The 16275-nt window shown below is 38.6% G+C and overlaps 1 protein-coding gene across 4 annotated transcripts in view; it reads left to right on the top strand.

The window, feature by feature from the left end:
- The window catches only part of IMMP2L (inner mitochondrial membrane peptidase subunit 2), an 895893-nt gene that overhangs the window by 35337 nt on the left and 844281 nt on the right, over nucleotides 1-16275 (top strand). For all 4 annotated transcript variants that reach the window (XM_068549314.1, XM_068549313.1, XM_068549316.1 and 1 more), the window contains exon 3: nucleotides 7686-7822. In XM_068549314.1, the coding sequence (XP_068405415.1) occupies nucleotides 7688-7822 (135 nt within the window). In that variant the 5' untranslated portion in view covers nucleotides 7686-7687. The remainder of the gene's footprint in view (nucleotides 1-7685; nucleotides 7823-16275) is intronic.

Here is a 16275-nt window from a genome sequence, read left to right as displayed (position 1 = left end):
TTGCTGTCTGCCCCCAGTGGGTAAGGTTGGTTTAATGGGTTGTGTAGGCTTCCTGCTGGAGGGAACTGGTGCCTGTGTTCTGGTGGATGAGTCTGGATCTTGTCTTTCTGGTGGGCAGGACCGCATCCCAAGGTGTGTTTTGGGATGTCTGTGAACTTATTATGATTTTAGGTAGCCTCTCTGCTAATGGGTGGGTTTGTGTTCCTGTCTTGGTCGTTGTTTGGCATGGGTTGTCCAGCAGTGCAGCTTGCTGGTTGTTGAGTGGAGCTGGTTCTTAGCATTGAGATGGAGATCTCTGGGAGAGCTTTCACTGTTTTATATTATGTGGGGCCGGGAGGTCTCTGTTGGACCAATGTCCTGAACTCGGTTCTCCCATCTAAGAGGCTCCGGCTTGACACCCGGCCAGAGCACCAAGACCTTGTCAGCCACATGGCTCAGAAGAAAAGGGAGAAAAAAAAAGAAAAGAAAAAGAAAAATAAAATAAAGTTATTAAAATAAAAATTAAAAAATATTGTTAAAAGTAAAAAAATTAAAAAGTAATAAAAAAATAAGTAAGAAAGAAGCGAGCAACCAAACCAATAAACAAATCCACCAATGATAACAAGCGCTAAAAACTATACAAAAAAACCCCCAAAAAACAAAACGGACAGAACCCTAGGATAAGTGGTGAAAGCAAAGCTATACAGACAAAATCACTCAAAGAAGCATACACGTACACACTCACAAAAAGAGAAAAAGGAAAAAAAAATATATAAAAGAAGAGAGCAACCAAATCAGTAAACATATCTACCAATGATAGTAAGCTCTAAATACTAAATGAAGATAAACATAAAACCAGAAACAAATTAGATGCAGAAAGCAAACTCCAAGTCTACAGTTGCTCCTAAAGTCCACTGCCTCAATTTTGGGGTGATTTGTTGTTGATTCAGGTATTCCAGAGATGCAGGGTACATCAAGTGGATTGTGGAGATTTAATCTGCTGCTCCTGAGGCTGCTGGGAGAGATTTCCCTTTCTCTTCTTTGTTCTCACAGCTCCTGGGGTTCAGCTTTGGATTTGGCCCCACCTCTGCATGTAGGTCACCTGAGGTCGTCTGTTCCCTGAGCAGACAGGACAGCGTTAAAGTAGCAGCTGATCAGGGGACTCTGGGTCACTCAGGCTGGTGGGAGGGAGGGGTACGGAATGCAGGGTGAGCCTGCGGCGGCAGAAGCCAGCATGATGTTGCACTGGCCTGAGGCACGCCGTGTGTTCTCCCGGGAAAGTTGTCCCTGTATCATGGGACCCTGGCAGTGGCGGGCTGCACAGGCTGCCGGGAGGGGAGGTGTGGATAGTGACCTGTGTCTGCACACAGGCTTCTTGGTGGCTGCAGCAGCAGGCTTAGCGTCTCATGCCCGTCTCTGGGGTCTGTGCTGATAGCCGCGGCCCATTCCCATCTCTGGAGCTCATTTAGGTGGTGCCCTGAATCCCCTCTCCTTGCGCACCCCGAAGCAATAGTCTCTTGTCTCTTAGGCAGGTCCAGACTTTTCCCCAGACTCCCTCCCGGCTAGCTGTGGCACACTAGCCCCCTTCAGGCTGTGTTCACGCAGGCAACCCCAGTCCTCTCCCAGTGTGGACTTTTAAAATTGGGTTTCTTTTCCAGAACATGATTCACTTTATGTGTAACCCCATTACATTTCTTTATTTCTTTTATTTTTTAAAATAAATTTATTTATTTATTTATTTTTGGCTGTGTTGGGTCTTCATTGCTGCACGCGGGCTTTCTCCAGTTGCAGTGAGCAGGGGCTACTCTTTGTTGCAGTGCTCAAGCTTCTCACTGCGGTGACTTCTCTTATTGTGGAGCATGGGCTCTAGGTATGTGGGCTTTGGTAGTTGTGCCTCACGGTGTTCAGTAGTTGTGGCTCGTGGGCTCTAAAGCACAGGCTCAGTAGTTGTGGTGCACGGGCTTAATTGCTCTGCGGCATGTGTGATCTTCCTGGCCCAGGGCTTGAACCTGTGTCCCCTGTATTGGCAGGTGGAGTCTTAACCCCTGCACCACCAGGGAAGCCCAGCTTTCTTTCCTTTATTTTTTTTCGCTAGTTTTTCTTCATACTTTATTTTTTCTTGCCGTTTTGTCCTTTCTGCAAATTTTTGAGTGAGAACTATTAAGTCACACAAGTTAAAAGATAAATAATTTCATGCTGGAGTTCACATTCTAAAGATTACCAATTATCTATTTTTATGGTATTTATTTATAATCTGAAAGGAGGAAGGTGGCCCTTAAATTTATTTCAAATTGGTATCCATCAGTTACTTTCCCAGATCTGCTTCCAGTGGAATCAAAATTGTTCTAGTTTATCAGTTATTATTTTTCCCTTGATTCAGTGTAAACGTATCCTATTGCCTCCTGCCTCCTATTGCACATGCTTATGCTTTGTTTGCAGAGTGAGGTTATTGGTACCAGGAGCTCCTGGAGAGATATGTGGAGGAGGGTAGCCTGATCACGTGTGGTCATCTACTCATTTCTTGTGATCTTATCACAAGTCCTTTGGGAAGGAACTATGACTCAGTGTGCCTTTTTACTTTTGGTATCTTAGCATAGTGAGTAGCACAAAGTAGGCACTTAATGTAGAGAGAATGAAAATGTAAGCTCCATGTGGCCAGGGACCAAGCCTGCCTTGTTCTGCATTATGTGCTCACCTGTTAGCACAGTTACATAGTAGGTGATCAATAAATATATATTGACTGAGTCAGGAATTGGGTGTCAGATTTGTTTGGGTCCCTGCTCTTTTATTCTCTGATATTCGTAGTTTGAATTTACAAATAAAATCTTGATTTGGCTATCCAAATGTGCAGGCTGATTTCTATGATGGAAAGGTTACATTTTATATAAGATACTGCTTTGTAATTTATTGTTTTCCTCTTACCTTCAAAGCTGCCACACAATTTTAAAATAGTTTTTATAGTTAGGATGACTTGAGTTGTATTTATTCACCTGGTTGCTATGGATGAATGATTAGTGACTTTGTATAAGCTAAAATATATGCAAGTTTAAGAATGATTTTAGATGAATTCATGTATGATCAAACCATGACAAGTTGTGAGAGGAAAGAGAGGTATTTAGAGTATAGGTCATTATGTGGTTGAGGTCAGTAGCACCAAAAAACCTGTTACTTGCAAGTGTTTTATACCAGGTGGCAAATATGATTTCAGTGAACTCTGAAAGCTTATTTAAAAATATTCTCAGTTTATGTACTTTAGCAATGAACCAAGTGTGCCTACTACTTAAGCAATAATTTTCTCAGGAGCAATGTTCTGAACCTAAATGACTTGTGTGGTTACTAGAAGAATGAGTTCACTAGTTCACTAGGAATAAAAATTATTCCTTTTTTGCTGGGGATGGTCACATTATTATTGCTTAAAGGAAATTTTGTCAGAGGAAGTGGACGCTAGGTGCTTATTAGTATGGTAGTTTTAAACATTTAAGGTGTGAACAAAAGACCAGATCATCCCAATGGTTCTTTATAGAAAAAGAAATACATTAACTTTAATGAAGTGTGAATGCCATAGCACTTTAAACATTTTATTTGATATGACTTGACATAGAAGTATAATATTCATTTCTTCATTTATGTATAGCTTTAGTATTCTAATGATAGTGAGAAGCTTCTAAAAGCATTTTATTATGAGGTAGAGGTGTGGTTCACAATTCAGGTAGGACAGGACTGTACTGAGACTTTGCTTTTAAGCCTCTGAAAATAGTGACCCCTTATCTGCAAGGCAGCTTTTATTTTTCCCCTTGGCTTGGGGCAGAATCTGCATACCTTCAGATTGGCATACCTCCCACAGCTCCCACATGCTCTTTGAGAATCTCTCAGTAGAAAAATATTTGTCCTTACTGTTGTGCAGGTGATGGCGGCAGTGCCCTGATCAGCAGTGGAGTTGTGAGCGTGAGAAGGGAAAGGGCAGTGGCTTTCAGGTCTTTACCTGTATTTAAAATGTCCTTTCACATAAATTGCACTAGTTCCAACTTCCTCTCTGCTGCCCTTTTTAACTATTTGTTTAATAAAAGCAAAGTTTTTTTTCATTTCGACATTAAAAAAAATCTCAAACCTAAAAGGCAACATAACATTTCTTCTTAGTCAGTAATAATCTAAGTGCTTTTCTTAATTTTAGTACCTTCTCAGCGTCCTGGAGAAACAATCAAAAAATGTATAGGAATATAGAATGTTAGCCCTAGAAAGGATCTTAGAAATTGAATCTAACCCCTTTCTTTTTATAGATGAGGAAACTGAGGACCAGAAGTGAGTTGATCAAAGACATGCAGCTAGTTGTAGACATAGAGAGGACGCCACCTCAGGGCCCCTGACTCTCGTTACCACGCTCCTTCCTGGGTGCCACAGTGACTGAATGGAGTACCAGTGTAGGGGGAGTTTATATTGGAAAAGAAGTGGAGGTGTAAAATTCTGGGAACCTGAATTTAATGCAACTTATGTTAATGTATTTTTCCCCTTTAATTTACATTGTAATCATGCATGCTACCTTACAACTGGGATAGCTGTGGCGTCATCGTATTTGAAGCTTTCCTAGTTTCTATCCTGCTGCTATCCCTAGTTATTTAGTGAAGGTGAAGGTCCGTGCATGCAGGGCACAGGGAACAGCAAAGAGAACACATTATATTTTCATTCTGTCCATATATTTGCTACTTTTATTCTAAGAGCCACAGATGTATAGAAACATGTTTTTCTATTTGTATTTGTTCTATCCATTTTTTTTTTTTTGAGTCTAAATCCTCTGGTTATCTAAGTCTCTTTGACCTGATTATTAAAATATATTTAAGCAAGCATAGGTTTGTGTGTTTAAAGCCAGTTTATTAATTACTTAAATAGTCAAGTGGTCAGGTTAGTTGTTATATGAATTGTCAGTATTTTTTTCCTGTTTGAACTAAAGTGCTTACTATGGGTGAGTAGAAAGGTAAGACTTTCCAAGGCTCTTCAAACTTTCAAGATGTTTTCAAAAGCATGTAATATTCTGTCATAGTCTGAATTGGCTACATAAAAGAATTGCAGTCAGTTATAATATATTGATCGGTGCACAAACAGGGAAGAATCTTACTTGTTCTGCTTGGAGCAGCGGAGACTAGACTGCAAAAGTGTGGTTTGTTTATTGTGATGGGAAAGAGAGCAAGACTAGTTTTACGCCATAGTATCTATATATTAAAGTGACTTCTGAGGACCCTCTTTCTTTTGTAAATATTAGAAACCAGCTGAAGTTCAAAGAAGAAAATAGTTCATCATCTACTTTCTCAACATCTAGAATGAACCATTTTTAGCATTTTGATAAACCTGCTTTTTTCTGTCTCTCTCTATATTTTAATAATTATTCAGGTGACATATGGGTGTTTATTAAATGACTAAAACAATACTGCAAATAACTATTTAAAATGCTTTTTTTAAAAACTTTTCTCATCTTACATTTAGTGCTCTAATTTCTATTTATTTATTTATTTATTATTTTTGGCTGTGTTGGGTCTTCGTTTCTGTGCTAGGGCTTTCTGTAGTTGCGGCGAGTGGGGGCCACTCTTCATCGTGGTGCGCGGGCCTCTCACCACCGCGGCCTCTCGCGTTGCGGAGCACAGGCTCCAGAGGCGCAGGCTCAGTCATTGTGGCTCATGGGTCCAGCCGCTCTGCGGCATGTGGGATCCCCCCAGACCAGGGCTCGAAACTGCGTCCCCCGCATCGGCAGGCAGACCCTCAACCACTGCGCCACCAGGGAAGCCCCTAAAATGCTTTTATATGCATACATTTATATAGAAAATATATTGTTTAGTGAGAGTTTTAAAATGATATTATACTGTATATGTAGCTGTCTTTATATCTGCACTTAGCATTGGTGTTTAGCAGGCAATAAGTAAATGTTTACTGAATTAAAAATTGAGAATTAATATAGTAAAGTTTGTGTATACTGCATCCAAATTGAACTTCTTTTAGTTTCTATAATAACCATATTTTATTTTGCTCTGAAGACTTCATACATGCTGCTCCTTTTGCCCAAAGAGCCCAGGTCTCACCTCAAATGCCATTTCCTTTGAGAGACCTTCCTGAATCATTTTCTGATGGATAGACTTGCTTGCTCCACGTTCCCATGCTCCAGAGACCTTGGCCCATTTTAATGCTCATTTCCATTGGAAATATTTGTTTAAGGGCAGTCTTCCCTGGCACTTTGTAACTCCTTGAGTGCAAGGACCGTATCTACTTTTCACTCCTGTATCCCTAGCACCCACCTTATGACCTTGTACTTATTAGAAGTTTGAGGAATTGAATTATGAGCATGTTTTTAGTACTTTGGAGTGTAATCCAAGGGAATGACAAAATAACAGTGCTTGGATAGGTCACAACTACCCCTTGACAGTTTTCTTGTCTCCTCTCCTCTCCCCAGCCCTTGCCCATCCATTTTCAATCCTGTCAGTTTAACTTCCAAAATAGGTATAAGTTTGCCCATGTTGGTCCATCTCTACCACCACCACCACCACCACCACCACCACCACCACCACCATAATCCATCCTACCATCATCTCTTGCCCTGGACCGCTAGAATAATCCAGTCTCCCTGGATCTATCTAGTCCTGTTCAAGAAATAAAACAGACAAAAATTATAGTCTGTTACACAGTATGAATAAGTATTGTTTTGAGAAACTGGTGAGCAAACTGGTCATTTGCCTTTTCCAGCCAGGAAGATTCTTCATCTGTTGGACTGAGTTTGACTCCATTGGGTCTGCTAGGGTAGCATATCTTGATCTCTCACTATTTTGTTTTTCATTGCTTGAGACAGTTTAAGGATTGCCTTAGCTAGGCAATCTGAAATCTGAAAATTAATCAAGTTACGGGGCTAAGTGAGGGTTGATAATTTTCTGTATTGAATTCATATGCAGTGATTTTTTTTTTCTTGATTTCCCATAGATTTCATTGTTGTATTAGTTAGGATCAGTTTGGCTGCTATAACATAGGCCCTATAGCATTGGCTTAAACATGATGGAAAATGATTTACCTCTTAATTAACAGCTCGAGTGTAAGCGATGCAGGGCAATGACAGTGCCTGCATGGTGCTGGAGACCTAGGACCCTTCTATTTTGTTGCTTTGCCATCTTTAACTTGAGGTGGCTACTCCTGTTCCTACAACCACCTCCTTATCACAGGTATCACGAAATGGGAACAGAAAGTGGAGGGCGTACTTCTTTTAAGGGCACAGGTTGGAAGTATGTAATTTCTGCTTATATGCCATTCATCAAACATAGTCACAGGGTCACACTTAGCTGCAAGGGAGGCTGGGCAGCCATATGTCCCACTAGAACTTCAATTATTGCAGAAGAGAACAGATATCAGGGCTTTAAGGAGCATCTCCACCATAGTCAGCAACAGGAAAGGATTTACTTTTGGAATGCTTATTTTTTTTCTAACTCATTGCTTTGTGAGGAGAAATTTTCTATTGAAATTAGTAAGCTACTTGAGCTACTGAAAAGAGTTAACCTAAGTTAACGTATTTGCCTTTGGGATTTTAAGTCAAATTTATTCCAATGGTTATAGGGATGGGTGTGAAACATATTGAGATGAGGTTGCTTTTTCTTAACTCTTATTTTTCTTGGGCTGTTTTTGTGTTTTTCTTTTTCACCTTATTGAGGCTAATTTCATATTTGTTTTCTTTGTGCTTTTAGGTATGGCACTGTCTCAAGGCTGGGTGAAGAGATACTTCAAGGCCTTTTGTAAAGGCTTCTTTGTGGCGGTGCCTGTGGCAGTGACTTTCCTGGATCGGGTTGCCTGTGTGGCAAGAGTGGAAGGAGCATCAATGCAGGTGAGACTAATATGACTTCGTTCTTTAAAACACATGCTTCATTGTTTCTCAGGCATTAGAAATGATATTTCTGTGTATTATCTCTATGCTGGAACTGAAAGGTTTTAAAAAGGCCTTGAACTGAAATTTAACGTTGCTAAATTTCTTTATAAGGTCTTTTAATGTAGTCATGTTAAAATCAGAGCAGAGGTGAATAAAATTAACTATCAGATAGTTCTCTGTATCTGTGGCTTTTTTTTTTCTTTTTTGGAATTGTAAATGGAGGTTCTAAAGAAATTTTACTACATGATACCATTTTTTGTGGCTGTAGCTTGAGATTTTAAGATTTTTAAGTTATCCATATTTGAATCCATACTTAAATATCCTTTTAAGATCAAATTATTAGTACAGCTGCAAGATGGATTTGGCTCAAATTCAGTTACTCTATTGTTACACACACACACACACACACGGTTCTGATAGGTAGAAAAGTCTAGAGCACTGATCTCAGATATTCTAGTGTATTCTTTAAGCCTGTTGCTGATTGAAAAGATTAAGTGCTATTTACATTGAAAGAAATTTGGAGTGGAGACTTCCAAAGCTTATATGCAAATAGTCTTCTGGAGTATCTTAGAGAAAACTCGAATATTCTAAAGTTGATGTCTGGAACCTAGCTGTTTAAGTAAGTTTATGCAACTAAGAAGAATTTGCATTTTGTAATATAATTTGTTTTCTTCCGTTATTAGCATGTATTAAGTTCATGCATTGTGCTCAATATGTGTATAAAACATAAATAAAATGAATGTATAAGCTTCTAAAAGCTTAAAATTATACAGAGAATAAACAACTTACTTTTTTTTCTTTTTGTCTTAGAACTAGGTGAGGTTATAGACATCAGCTCTGAGGAGTTAGAATGAATTTTCTTTTTTTAAAAAAATTTTTTAATTTAATTTTATTTATTTTTTTATACAGCAGGTTCTTATTAGTCATCCATTTTATACACATCAGTGTATACATGTCAATCCCAATCTCCCAATTCATCACACTCCCACCCCCACCCCCCCGCCGCTTTCCCCCCTTGGTGTCCATATGTTTGTTCTCTACATCTGTGTCTCAATTTCTGCCCTGCAAACCAGTTCATCTGTACTATCTTTCTAGGTTCCACATATATGTGTTAATATACAATATTTGTTTTTCTCTTTCTGACTTACTTCACTCTGTATGACAGTCTCTAGATCCATCCACATCTCTACAAATGACCCAATTTCGTTCCCTTTTATGGCTGAGTAATATTTGATTGTAGATATGTACCACATATTCTTTATCCATTCGTCTGTCGATGGGCATTTAGGTTGCTTCCATGACCTGCCTATTGTGAATAGTGCTGCAATGAACATTGGGGTGTATGTGTCTTTTTGAATTACGGTTTTCTCTGGGTATATGCCCAGTAGTGGGATTGCTGGATCATATGGTAATTCTATTTTTAGTTTTTTAAGGAACCTCCATATGTTCTCCATAGTGGCTGTATCAGTTTACAATCCCACCAACAGTGCAAGAGGGTTCCCTTTTCTCCACACCCTCTCCAGCATTTGTTGTTTGTAGATTTTCTGATGATGCCCATTCTAACTGGTGTGAGGTGATACCTCATTGCAGTTTTGATTTGCATTTCTCTAATAATTAGTGATGTTGAGCATCCTTTCATGTGCTTCTTGGCCATCTGTATGTCTTCTTTGGAGAAATGTCTATTTAGGTCTTCTGCCCATTTTTGGATTGGGTTGTTTGTTTTTTTAATACTGAGCTGCATGAGCTGTTTATATATTTTGGAGGTTAATCCTTTGTCCATTGATTCGTTTGCAAATATTTTCTCCCATTCTGAGGGTTGTCTTTTCGTATTGTTTGTAGTTTCCTTTGCTGTGCAAAAACTTTTAAGTTTCGTTAGGTCCCATTTGTTTATTTTTGTTTTTATTTCCATTACTCTAGGAGGTGGATCTAAAAAGATCTTGCTGTGATTTATGTCAAAGAGTGTTCTTCCTATGTTTTCCTCTAAGAGTTTTATAGTGTCTGGTCTTACATTTAGGTCTCTAATCCATTTTGAGTTTATTTTTGTGTATGGTGTTAGGGAGTGTTCTAATTTCATTCTTTTACATGTAGCTGTCCAGTTTTCCCAGCACCACTTATTGAAGAGACTGTCTTTTCTCCATTGTATATCCTTGCCTCTCTTGTCATAGATTAGTTGACCATATGTACGTGGGTATATCTCTGCACTTTCTATCTTGTTCCATTGATCTATATTTCTGTTTTTGTGCCGGTACTATATTGTATTGATTACTGTAGCTTTGTAGTATAGTCTGAAGTCAGGGATACTCATTCCTCCTGCTCCCTTTTTTTCCCCTCAGGACTGCTTTGGCTATTCAGGGTCTTTTGTGTCTCCATACAAATTTTAAGATTTTTTGTTCTAGTTCTGTAAAAAATGCCATTGGTAATTTGATAGGGATTGCGTTGAATCTGTAGATTGCTTTGGGTAGTATAGTCATTTTCACAATATTGATTCTTCCAATCCAAGAACATGGTATATCTCTCCATCTGTTGGTATCCTCTTTAATTTCTTTCATCAGTGTCTTACAGTTTTCTGCATACAGGTCTTTTGTCTCCTTAGGTAGGTTTATTCCTAGGTATTTTATTCTTTTTGTTGCAATGGTAAATGGGAATGTTTCCATAATTTCTCTTTCAGATTTTTCATCATTAGTGTATAGGAATGCAAGAGATTTCTGTGCATTAATTTTGTATCCTGCAACTTTACCAAATTCATTGATTAGCTCTAGTAGTTTTCTGGTGGCATTTTTAGGATTCTCTATGTATAGTATCATGTCATCTGCAAACAGTGACAGTTTTACTTCTTCTTTTCCAATTTGTATTCCTTTTATTTCTTTTTCTTCTCTGATTGCTCTGCCTAGGACTTCCAACACTATGTTGAATATAGTGGTGAGAGTGGACATCCTTGTCTTGTTCCTGATCTTAGAGGAAATGCTTTCAGTTTTTCACCATTGAGAATGATGTGTTTGCTGTGGGTTTGTCGTATATGGCCTTTATTATGTTGAAGTAGGGTCCCTCTGTGTCTGCTTTATGGAGAGTTTTTATCATAAATGGATGTTGAATTTTATCAAGAGCCTTTTCTGCATCTGTTGAGATGATCATATGGTTTTTATTCTCCATTTTGTTAATATGGTGTATCACATGGATTGATTTGCGTATATTGAAGAATCCTTGCATCCCTGGGATAAATCCCACTTGATCATGGTGTATGATCCTTTTAATGTGTTGTTGGATACTGTTTGCTAGTATTTTGTTGAGGATTTTTGTATCTATATTCATGAATGATATTGGTCTGTAATTTTCTTTTTTTGTAATATCTTTGTCTGGTTTTCATATCAGGGTGAAGGCAGTGAAGAAAGTGTTAAATAATGTCACCGTTAAATGCCACGTCTGTTGACTAAATAGTAAGTTTGTTGCAGATACATTAGAGTTTCTTACAGTATTCCTGAACCACTACCCCCAATAAGTCAAATTTGTTAACTTGTAGTTTGTTTGGTAGATTATGTAGAATTTCCTTGGCTACTGGTTACAGAAAAACAGCTTGAATTGACTTAGATTTACAGGGGAATTGATTGGAAGGCTTATGATGTACCTAGGAGAAAGGAAGGAGTGTGGCAATCATCAGAGACAACTGGAACCAGGGACTTGAATGCTGCCAGGGTGCTCAGTCTTTTCTGTTTCAGCGTCTGCTTCTGTTTGCATCTTGGCTTAGTTCTCTCAGACCAGCTTTCTTCTCAATGCAGGGCACATGGCAGCTGGCAGCTCTCATGCCTTTAGATGCCAATTTCATCACCGCCTGAGAGAGACTTCTCCTCATGCCTTAATATCACTTTGAAAAATCTTGAGGAAGGACTGTGATTGATTCATCTTGGGCCATATGCCCTTATCCATACAAATACAGATCAACTTTGACCAGAAGATTAGGGTGCCATGATTGGCCCAGCTTTGGACAGGTGCACACCCCTAGCCTGTGGCTAGTTGGAGTGAGAAAATGACAGTGTATATGTGCATCACATTGTGGGCTTTCATGGTGAGGTAAGGGTGACACTTCCCAGAAGAAGAGGGGGTGCTATTTTTGGAATAAAAGGGGAAAGGATATTCTGGGAAGAAAGGAAAAAAATGTATGTTTATTACGGTTTGACCTATATTTTAGGAATTTTAGACCACTTTTAGGTATAATAGATAACTTGTTTACACTTTTATTAGATATCACTAAATCATACTTAAAATTATTTAGGAACTGAAAGTGCAATAATGAAATATGGTGATTTATTAATCCAGCATAGTTGAAGAGATCTTTGCTACTATACAGCTTTGATAACTGAACATGTTTAGACCATGGGGTTCAGCAGAATTTTTGACAAAAAATTCGAAAAAATTCTTGTCTTCAAATTTCTCTAATGATTCAAGTACTAAATAGTTGGCAAGGTGTGTGGAGCTCCCTGGAAGTCCCTGAGCTTCCTTCAAGGAACACATCTGCTTTTATTGACTCTGAGGCCTGAAAATTATATGCAGGTTATTGCAGTTGGTTGATTTGTTGTGGAACAGAAGGAGTATTCTGGATCCATGGTGATGTCTTCTTGTACCAAGGCTTAAAAGTATGAAAGGAAGGCAGAAAAAGCAATAGGCAAGAAAGAAGAAAAATGTGAAGAAGAGGAAAGAAAATAAAAGATCAGTTGGGTGATGGAGAAAAGTAGACAACTGGGACACTGAGCAGGAGACAGAGTGGCACAGAGGACCAGTGATGAACAGACTCAAGACAGAAAAGTGCTCCAGTGAAGGGGCTCACGGACCCCTTTCTGGAAACTCCCTTGGAATTGTACCCTCGAATGCTGACCCATCTCTGCTACATGTTTGTGGGTAGCACCGTGAGATTCATCATCCAGCTATCCATTCTAAATCTCAGTATTCATTAAAGGAATCTGTGTGCCATTTTGAGGGAATTCCTATTGGTGTAAGTTATCAATCTTGAGCATCATTCATTGCATAGTACTTTAGTTCCCCTGTGTATTCAGGTAGAAAGATCATATCTAGTCATTTCTGTCATTTCAAATATATGAGTAATTTTGTGACTCAGGGGGTCATTTTGGGATATGGATAATAATAATAAGCACTGGTAATTGAGAGTTGGAATAGGGAGTCATTTATCAAATGGCTAGTATGTGCAAAACTATTTTAGGTGCTATGGGGTGGGTGAATCAGATACAGATTCTGTCTTCAAGGTACTGTTGCTTTAGCAGAGGAGGTTCAAGAATTACTAATCCTAGATGACGGATACATCTTCAGATGAGATTTAATATAGAAGATGTCAAGCTGTCAGACAAATGTTTGCCCAGTGCCTGGTACATCCAGAAATGAAAAAACTTGACTGGTTTAGCCTACTATTTTAGAGAATGGACCTGGAAATTTTAATTTGAGACAGAGTGGTACCAGAAAAATAATACCTTTTATGGTTGGACACTGTATTAAGTTTGTTACTGTGGCAACAAACAACCCCAAGATTTCAGTGGTTTACTTAACAGATCTTTATTTCTTACTCATGGGTCTGTAGATGGATTGTAGTCACTCTAGACTAAGGGTTGGGATCAGTCTGCTTCCTGTATCTCTCACTGTAGAGCCTCTGCTGGAGGAATAGAGACAGCTTGGGGCGTGCTCTTCTCATGGGTGATAGCAGGACACAGGAGGGTGAGTGGAAGCACTCAGAATGTCTTAAAGCCTCAGTTCAGAACTTCTACCCTTCTGTCCACATTCCATTGGTCAAAACAAGTCACACGGCAAACCCCAAAGCAATTAGTTGGAAGTATGTTCCACCCACAGGGAAGTCATGACAAAGGTGGGGAGGGAAGGAAGAATTGTGAATAGGTAAGTACATCTACCACAGCCACTAAGACGCCAAAGACACATGATTGATTTCAGAGGTAATCTAAAAAGTTGTATTTACCTTTGAGTCTACCTAGAATGACCCTAGTCTTTGTAGTCCAAGTCTGACAAAATTGGAATAGATTGAAATTCTAAGTCACTGAATTCTGGAATGGATTGATCCAGTTTAGATGCCGTTAGGTTGGAAATAGCCCAGGGCCAAGTGGTTCATCACTTTCGTGTGGCTTTTTTAAAAGGTCACTCTGCAACTTGTAGACATTTAAGAAAATCTAAGAAATGAAAGTTAGAATTTCATTTAAAGGACATATAATACCAATCCTTTGGAGTTTATTGAATAAATACTGTTATAACAACACTGTAAGTTCACTTTGAGTGACAGATTTTGCATTAGAACTCTTTTTATGTCTTTAAAAAAATTCTGTTGGCTTGAGATTTAATAGGACAAGCTCATTTTCAGGATTCCCTCTTATAAGAAATAATTCTTTACTTTTTAAACACTACTCAGTGGTTCTTTTTTGAGGTTAGGTTTTCCAATATTAATTTACAGATTCATTAGGTATCTGACTAGAAGGATAGAGGTGATCAAACATGGGGAGTCACAGCTCGTTGAAGGTAAGTCATAAATGCAAATAAAGTTAATGATATAATTCAGTGGAAAATAGGATTCAGTTTATGAAATATTTGATTTTTTTATCAAGTTATATAGGCATATCCCTTTTATTGGATGAGATGTACCTTTAGCAATGCTCTGCACACAAGGAACACTAGCAGATATTGTTGGTTAATGATTATTCATACTGACCTATTCCCCTCTCATGCACATGAATCACTTCTACTGGTTGCTTGAAAGGTTACCATGAAAGTAGATGCACTTTTTTTTTTTAAAGAAATGCCATGTTACTCAACATTAATTTAACTCAGGAAATGAAAACTGATATTGCATACAGTTAAAACTACAGAGGGAATTTATATTGGTGAGATGAAATTACTCAGATTAGGAGCTCAATTGCTTACAGAGACTTTTAGAGTAAAAAGGTACCCTAGGAAACGTTTAATGACCTCACACCAAAGTTTTATATTTTATTTGAGTGAGAATGCCTGCAGCAGGGTCACTGGTTCTTATAAAAGGTGTATGCCTTCTACGTGTAAAATTAAGATTTAAGACATAAAAAAATAAGTGAAAGAAATAATTGTAAGTGACATTGTCCTGTTTTTGTTGCAGTTGCCACACAATCTTTATGTAGTATGCCCTTTTCCTTTTTCCATTTTGCATAGCCAGAGGGGAAAATACTTGAAAACATTACACAATACTATCTCTCTAGCTCAGACTTCAGGGAAGGATTTACACAAAATAGATTAGAAAATAAGAGAATGTGAGGGAAAATAGAGTCTAATCAGCACTTAGGTCTTTATTCATCAATACCACACATTCATTGGTTCAAAATTGCCTTGACTTTCAGCTACCTGCAAATGATCTTGAAGAAACTGGTTTATAATAAACCTCTTCGACTTCTACCTGGCTCTTTGCAGTCATTATCTTGTTCCCTACTGAGTTTAAAATTAAAAGTTCTATCAAAAAAGCAAGCAAAGAGGCTGATGCTCTTTCTCTCTTTCTGTCACATTATTTTATTTTATTAAAAAAATTTTAAACCTATAGTGGGCTTAATATACAATGGTTATAGTGGTTGTAACTATTATTTTGACATTCTGAGAAGCTAGATACAAATAGACTCTCAAGAAAAGAGATGTATTGTGATGTATATGCCAGAATTTAAGGTGGAGTTAGGGAGTTTTACGTTACCTGCTGAATTTTCGCTTCTAAGATGCTGGGAACCGCTGGGCACACATTTCCTGTGATGCTGACTGCTCTGTGCTCTTACTCCCCTTGGTTGGCTGAGGCTGACTTTGAGGGAAGCCAGGAGTTAATGTTGGAAGGCTTTATTGGCTTACATGTGTGCTTTCTTCCCAAATTGCTTTTCGCTCAAAAATCTCACCTGAGGTGTTTACCCCTTAGGATGTTACGCATTTTTATGTAGTTCTGCAACCTGTCATTAATAGAGAGTTTAAATAGATCAGTTTGTATTTATAGCAACAAACATATGTGATACTGAAGCAGTGAGTGAGTGATAACTTTATAATGTCCCTTCATGGATTTTCTTCACGTCCCGTGATAGAATAGCAGCGAGCTTCTGTTCTATATAGCCAGGGTTAGATCTGTTGTTTAAACACTGACTTAACAACACTCTCTCTCTTTTTTTTTTTTTTTAATTGTTATTTATTTATTTATTTATATTTATTTTTGGCTGTGTTGGGTCTTCGTTTCTATGCGAGGTCTTTCTCTACTTGCGGCAAGCGGGGGCCACTCTTCATTGTGGTGCACGGGCCTCTCACTATCGCGGCCTCTCCTGTTGCGAAGCACAGGCTCCAGACGCGCAGGCTCAGTAGTTGTGGCTCACGGGCCTAGTCGCTCCGCGGCATGTGGGATCTTCCCAGACCAGGGC

This window comes from Eschrichtius robustus, chromosome 8 (assembly GCF_028021215.1).
Source record: "Eschrichtius robustus isolate mEscRob2 chromosome 8, mEscRob2.pri, whole genome shotgun sequence".
Lineage (NCBI taxonomy): Eukaryota > Metazoa > Chordata > Mammalia > Artiodactyla > Eschrichtiidae > Eschrichtius > Eschrichtius robustus.
This window is presented reverse-complemented; position numbering and strand designations above follow the sequence as displayed.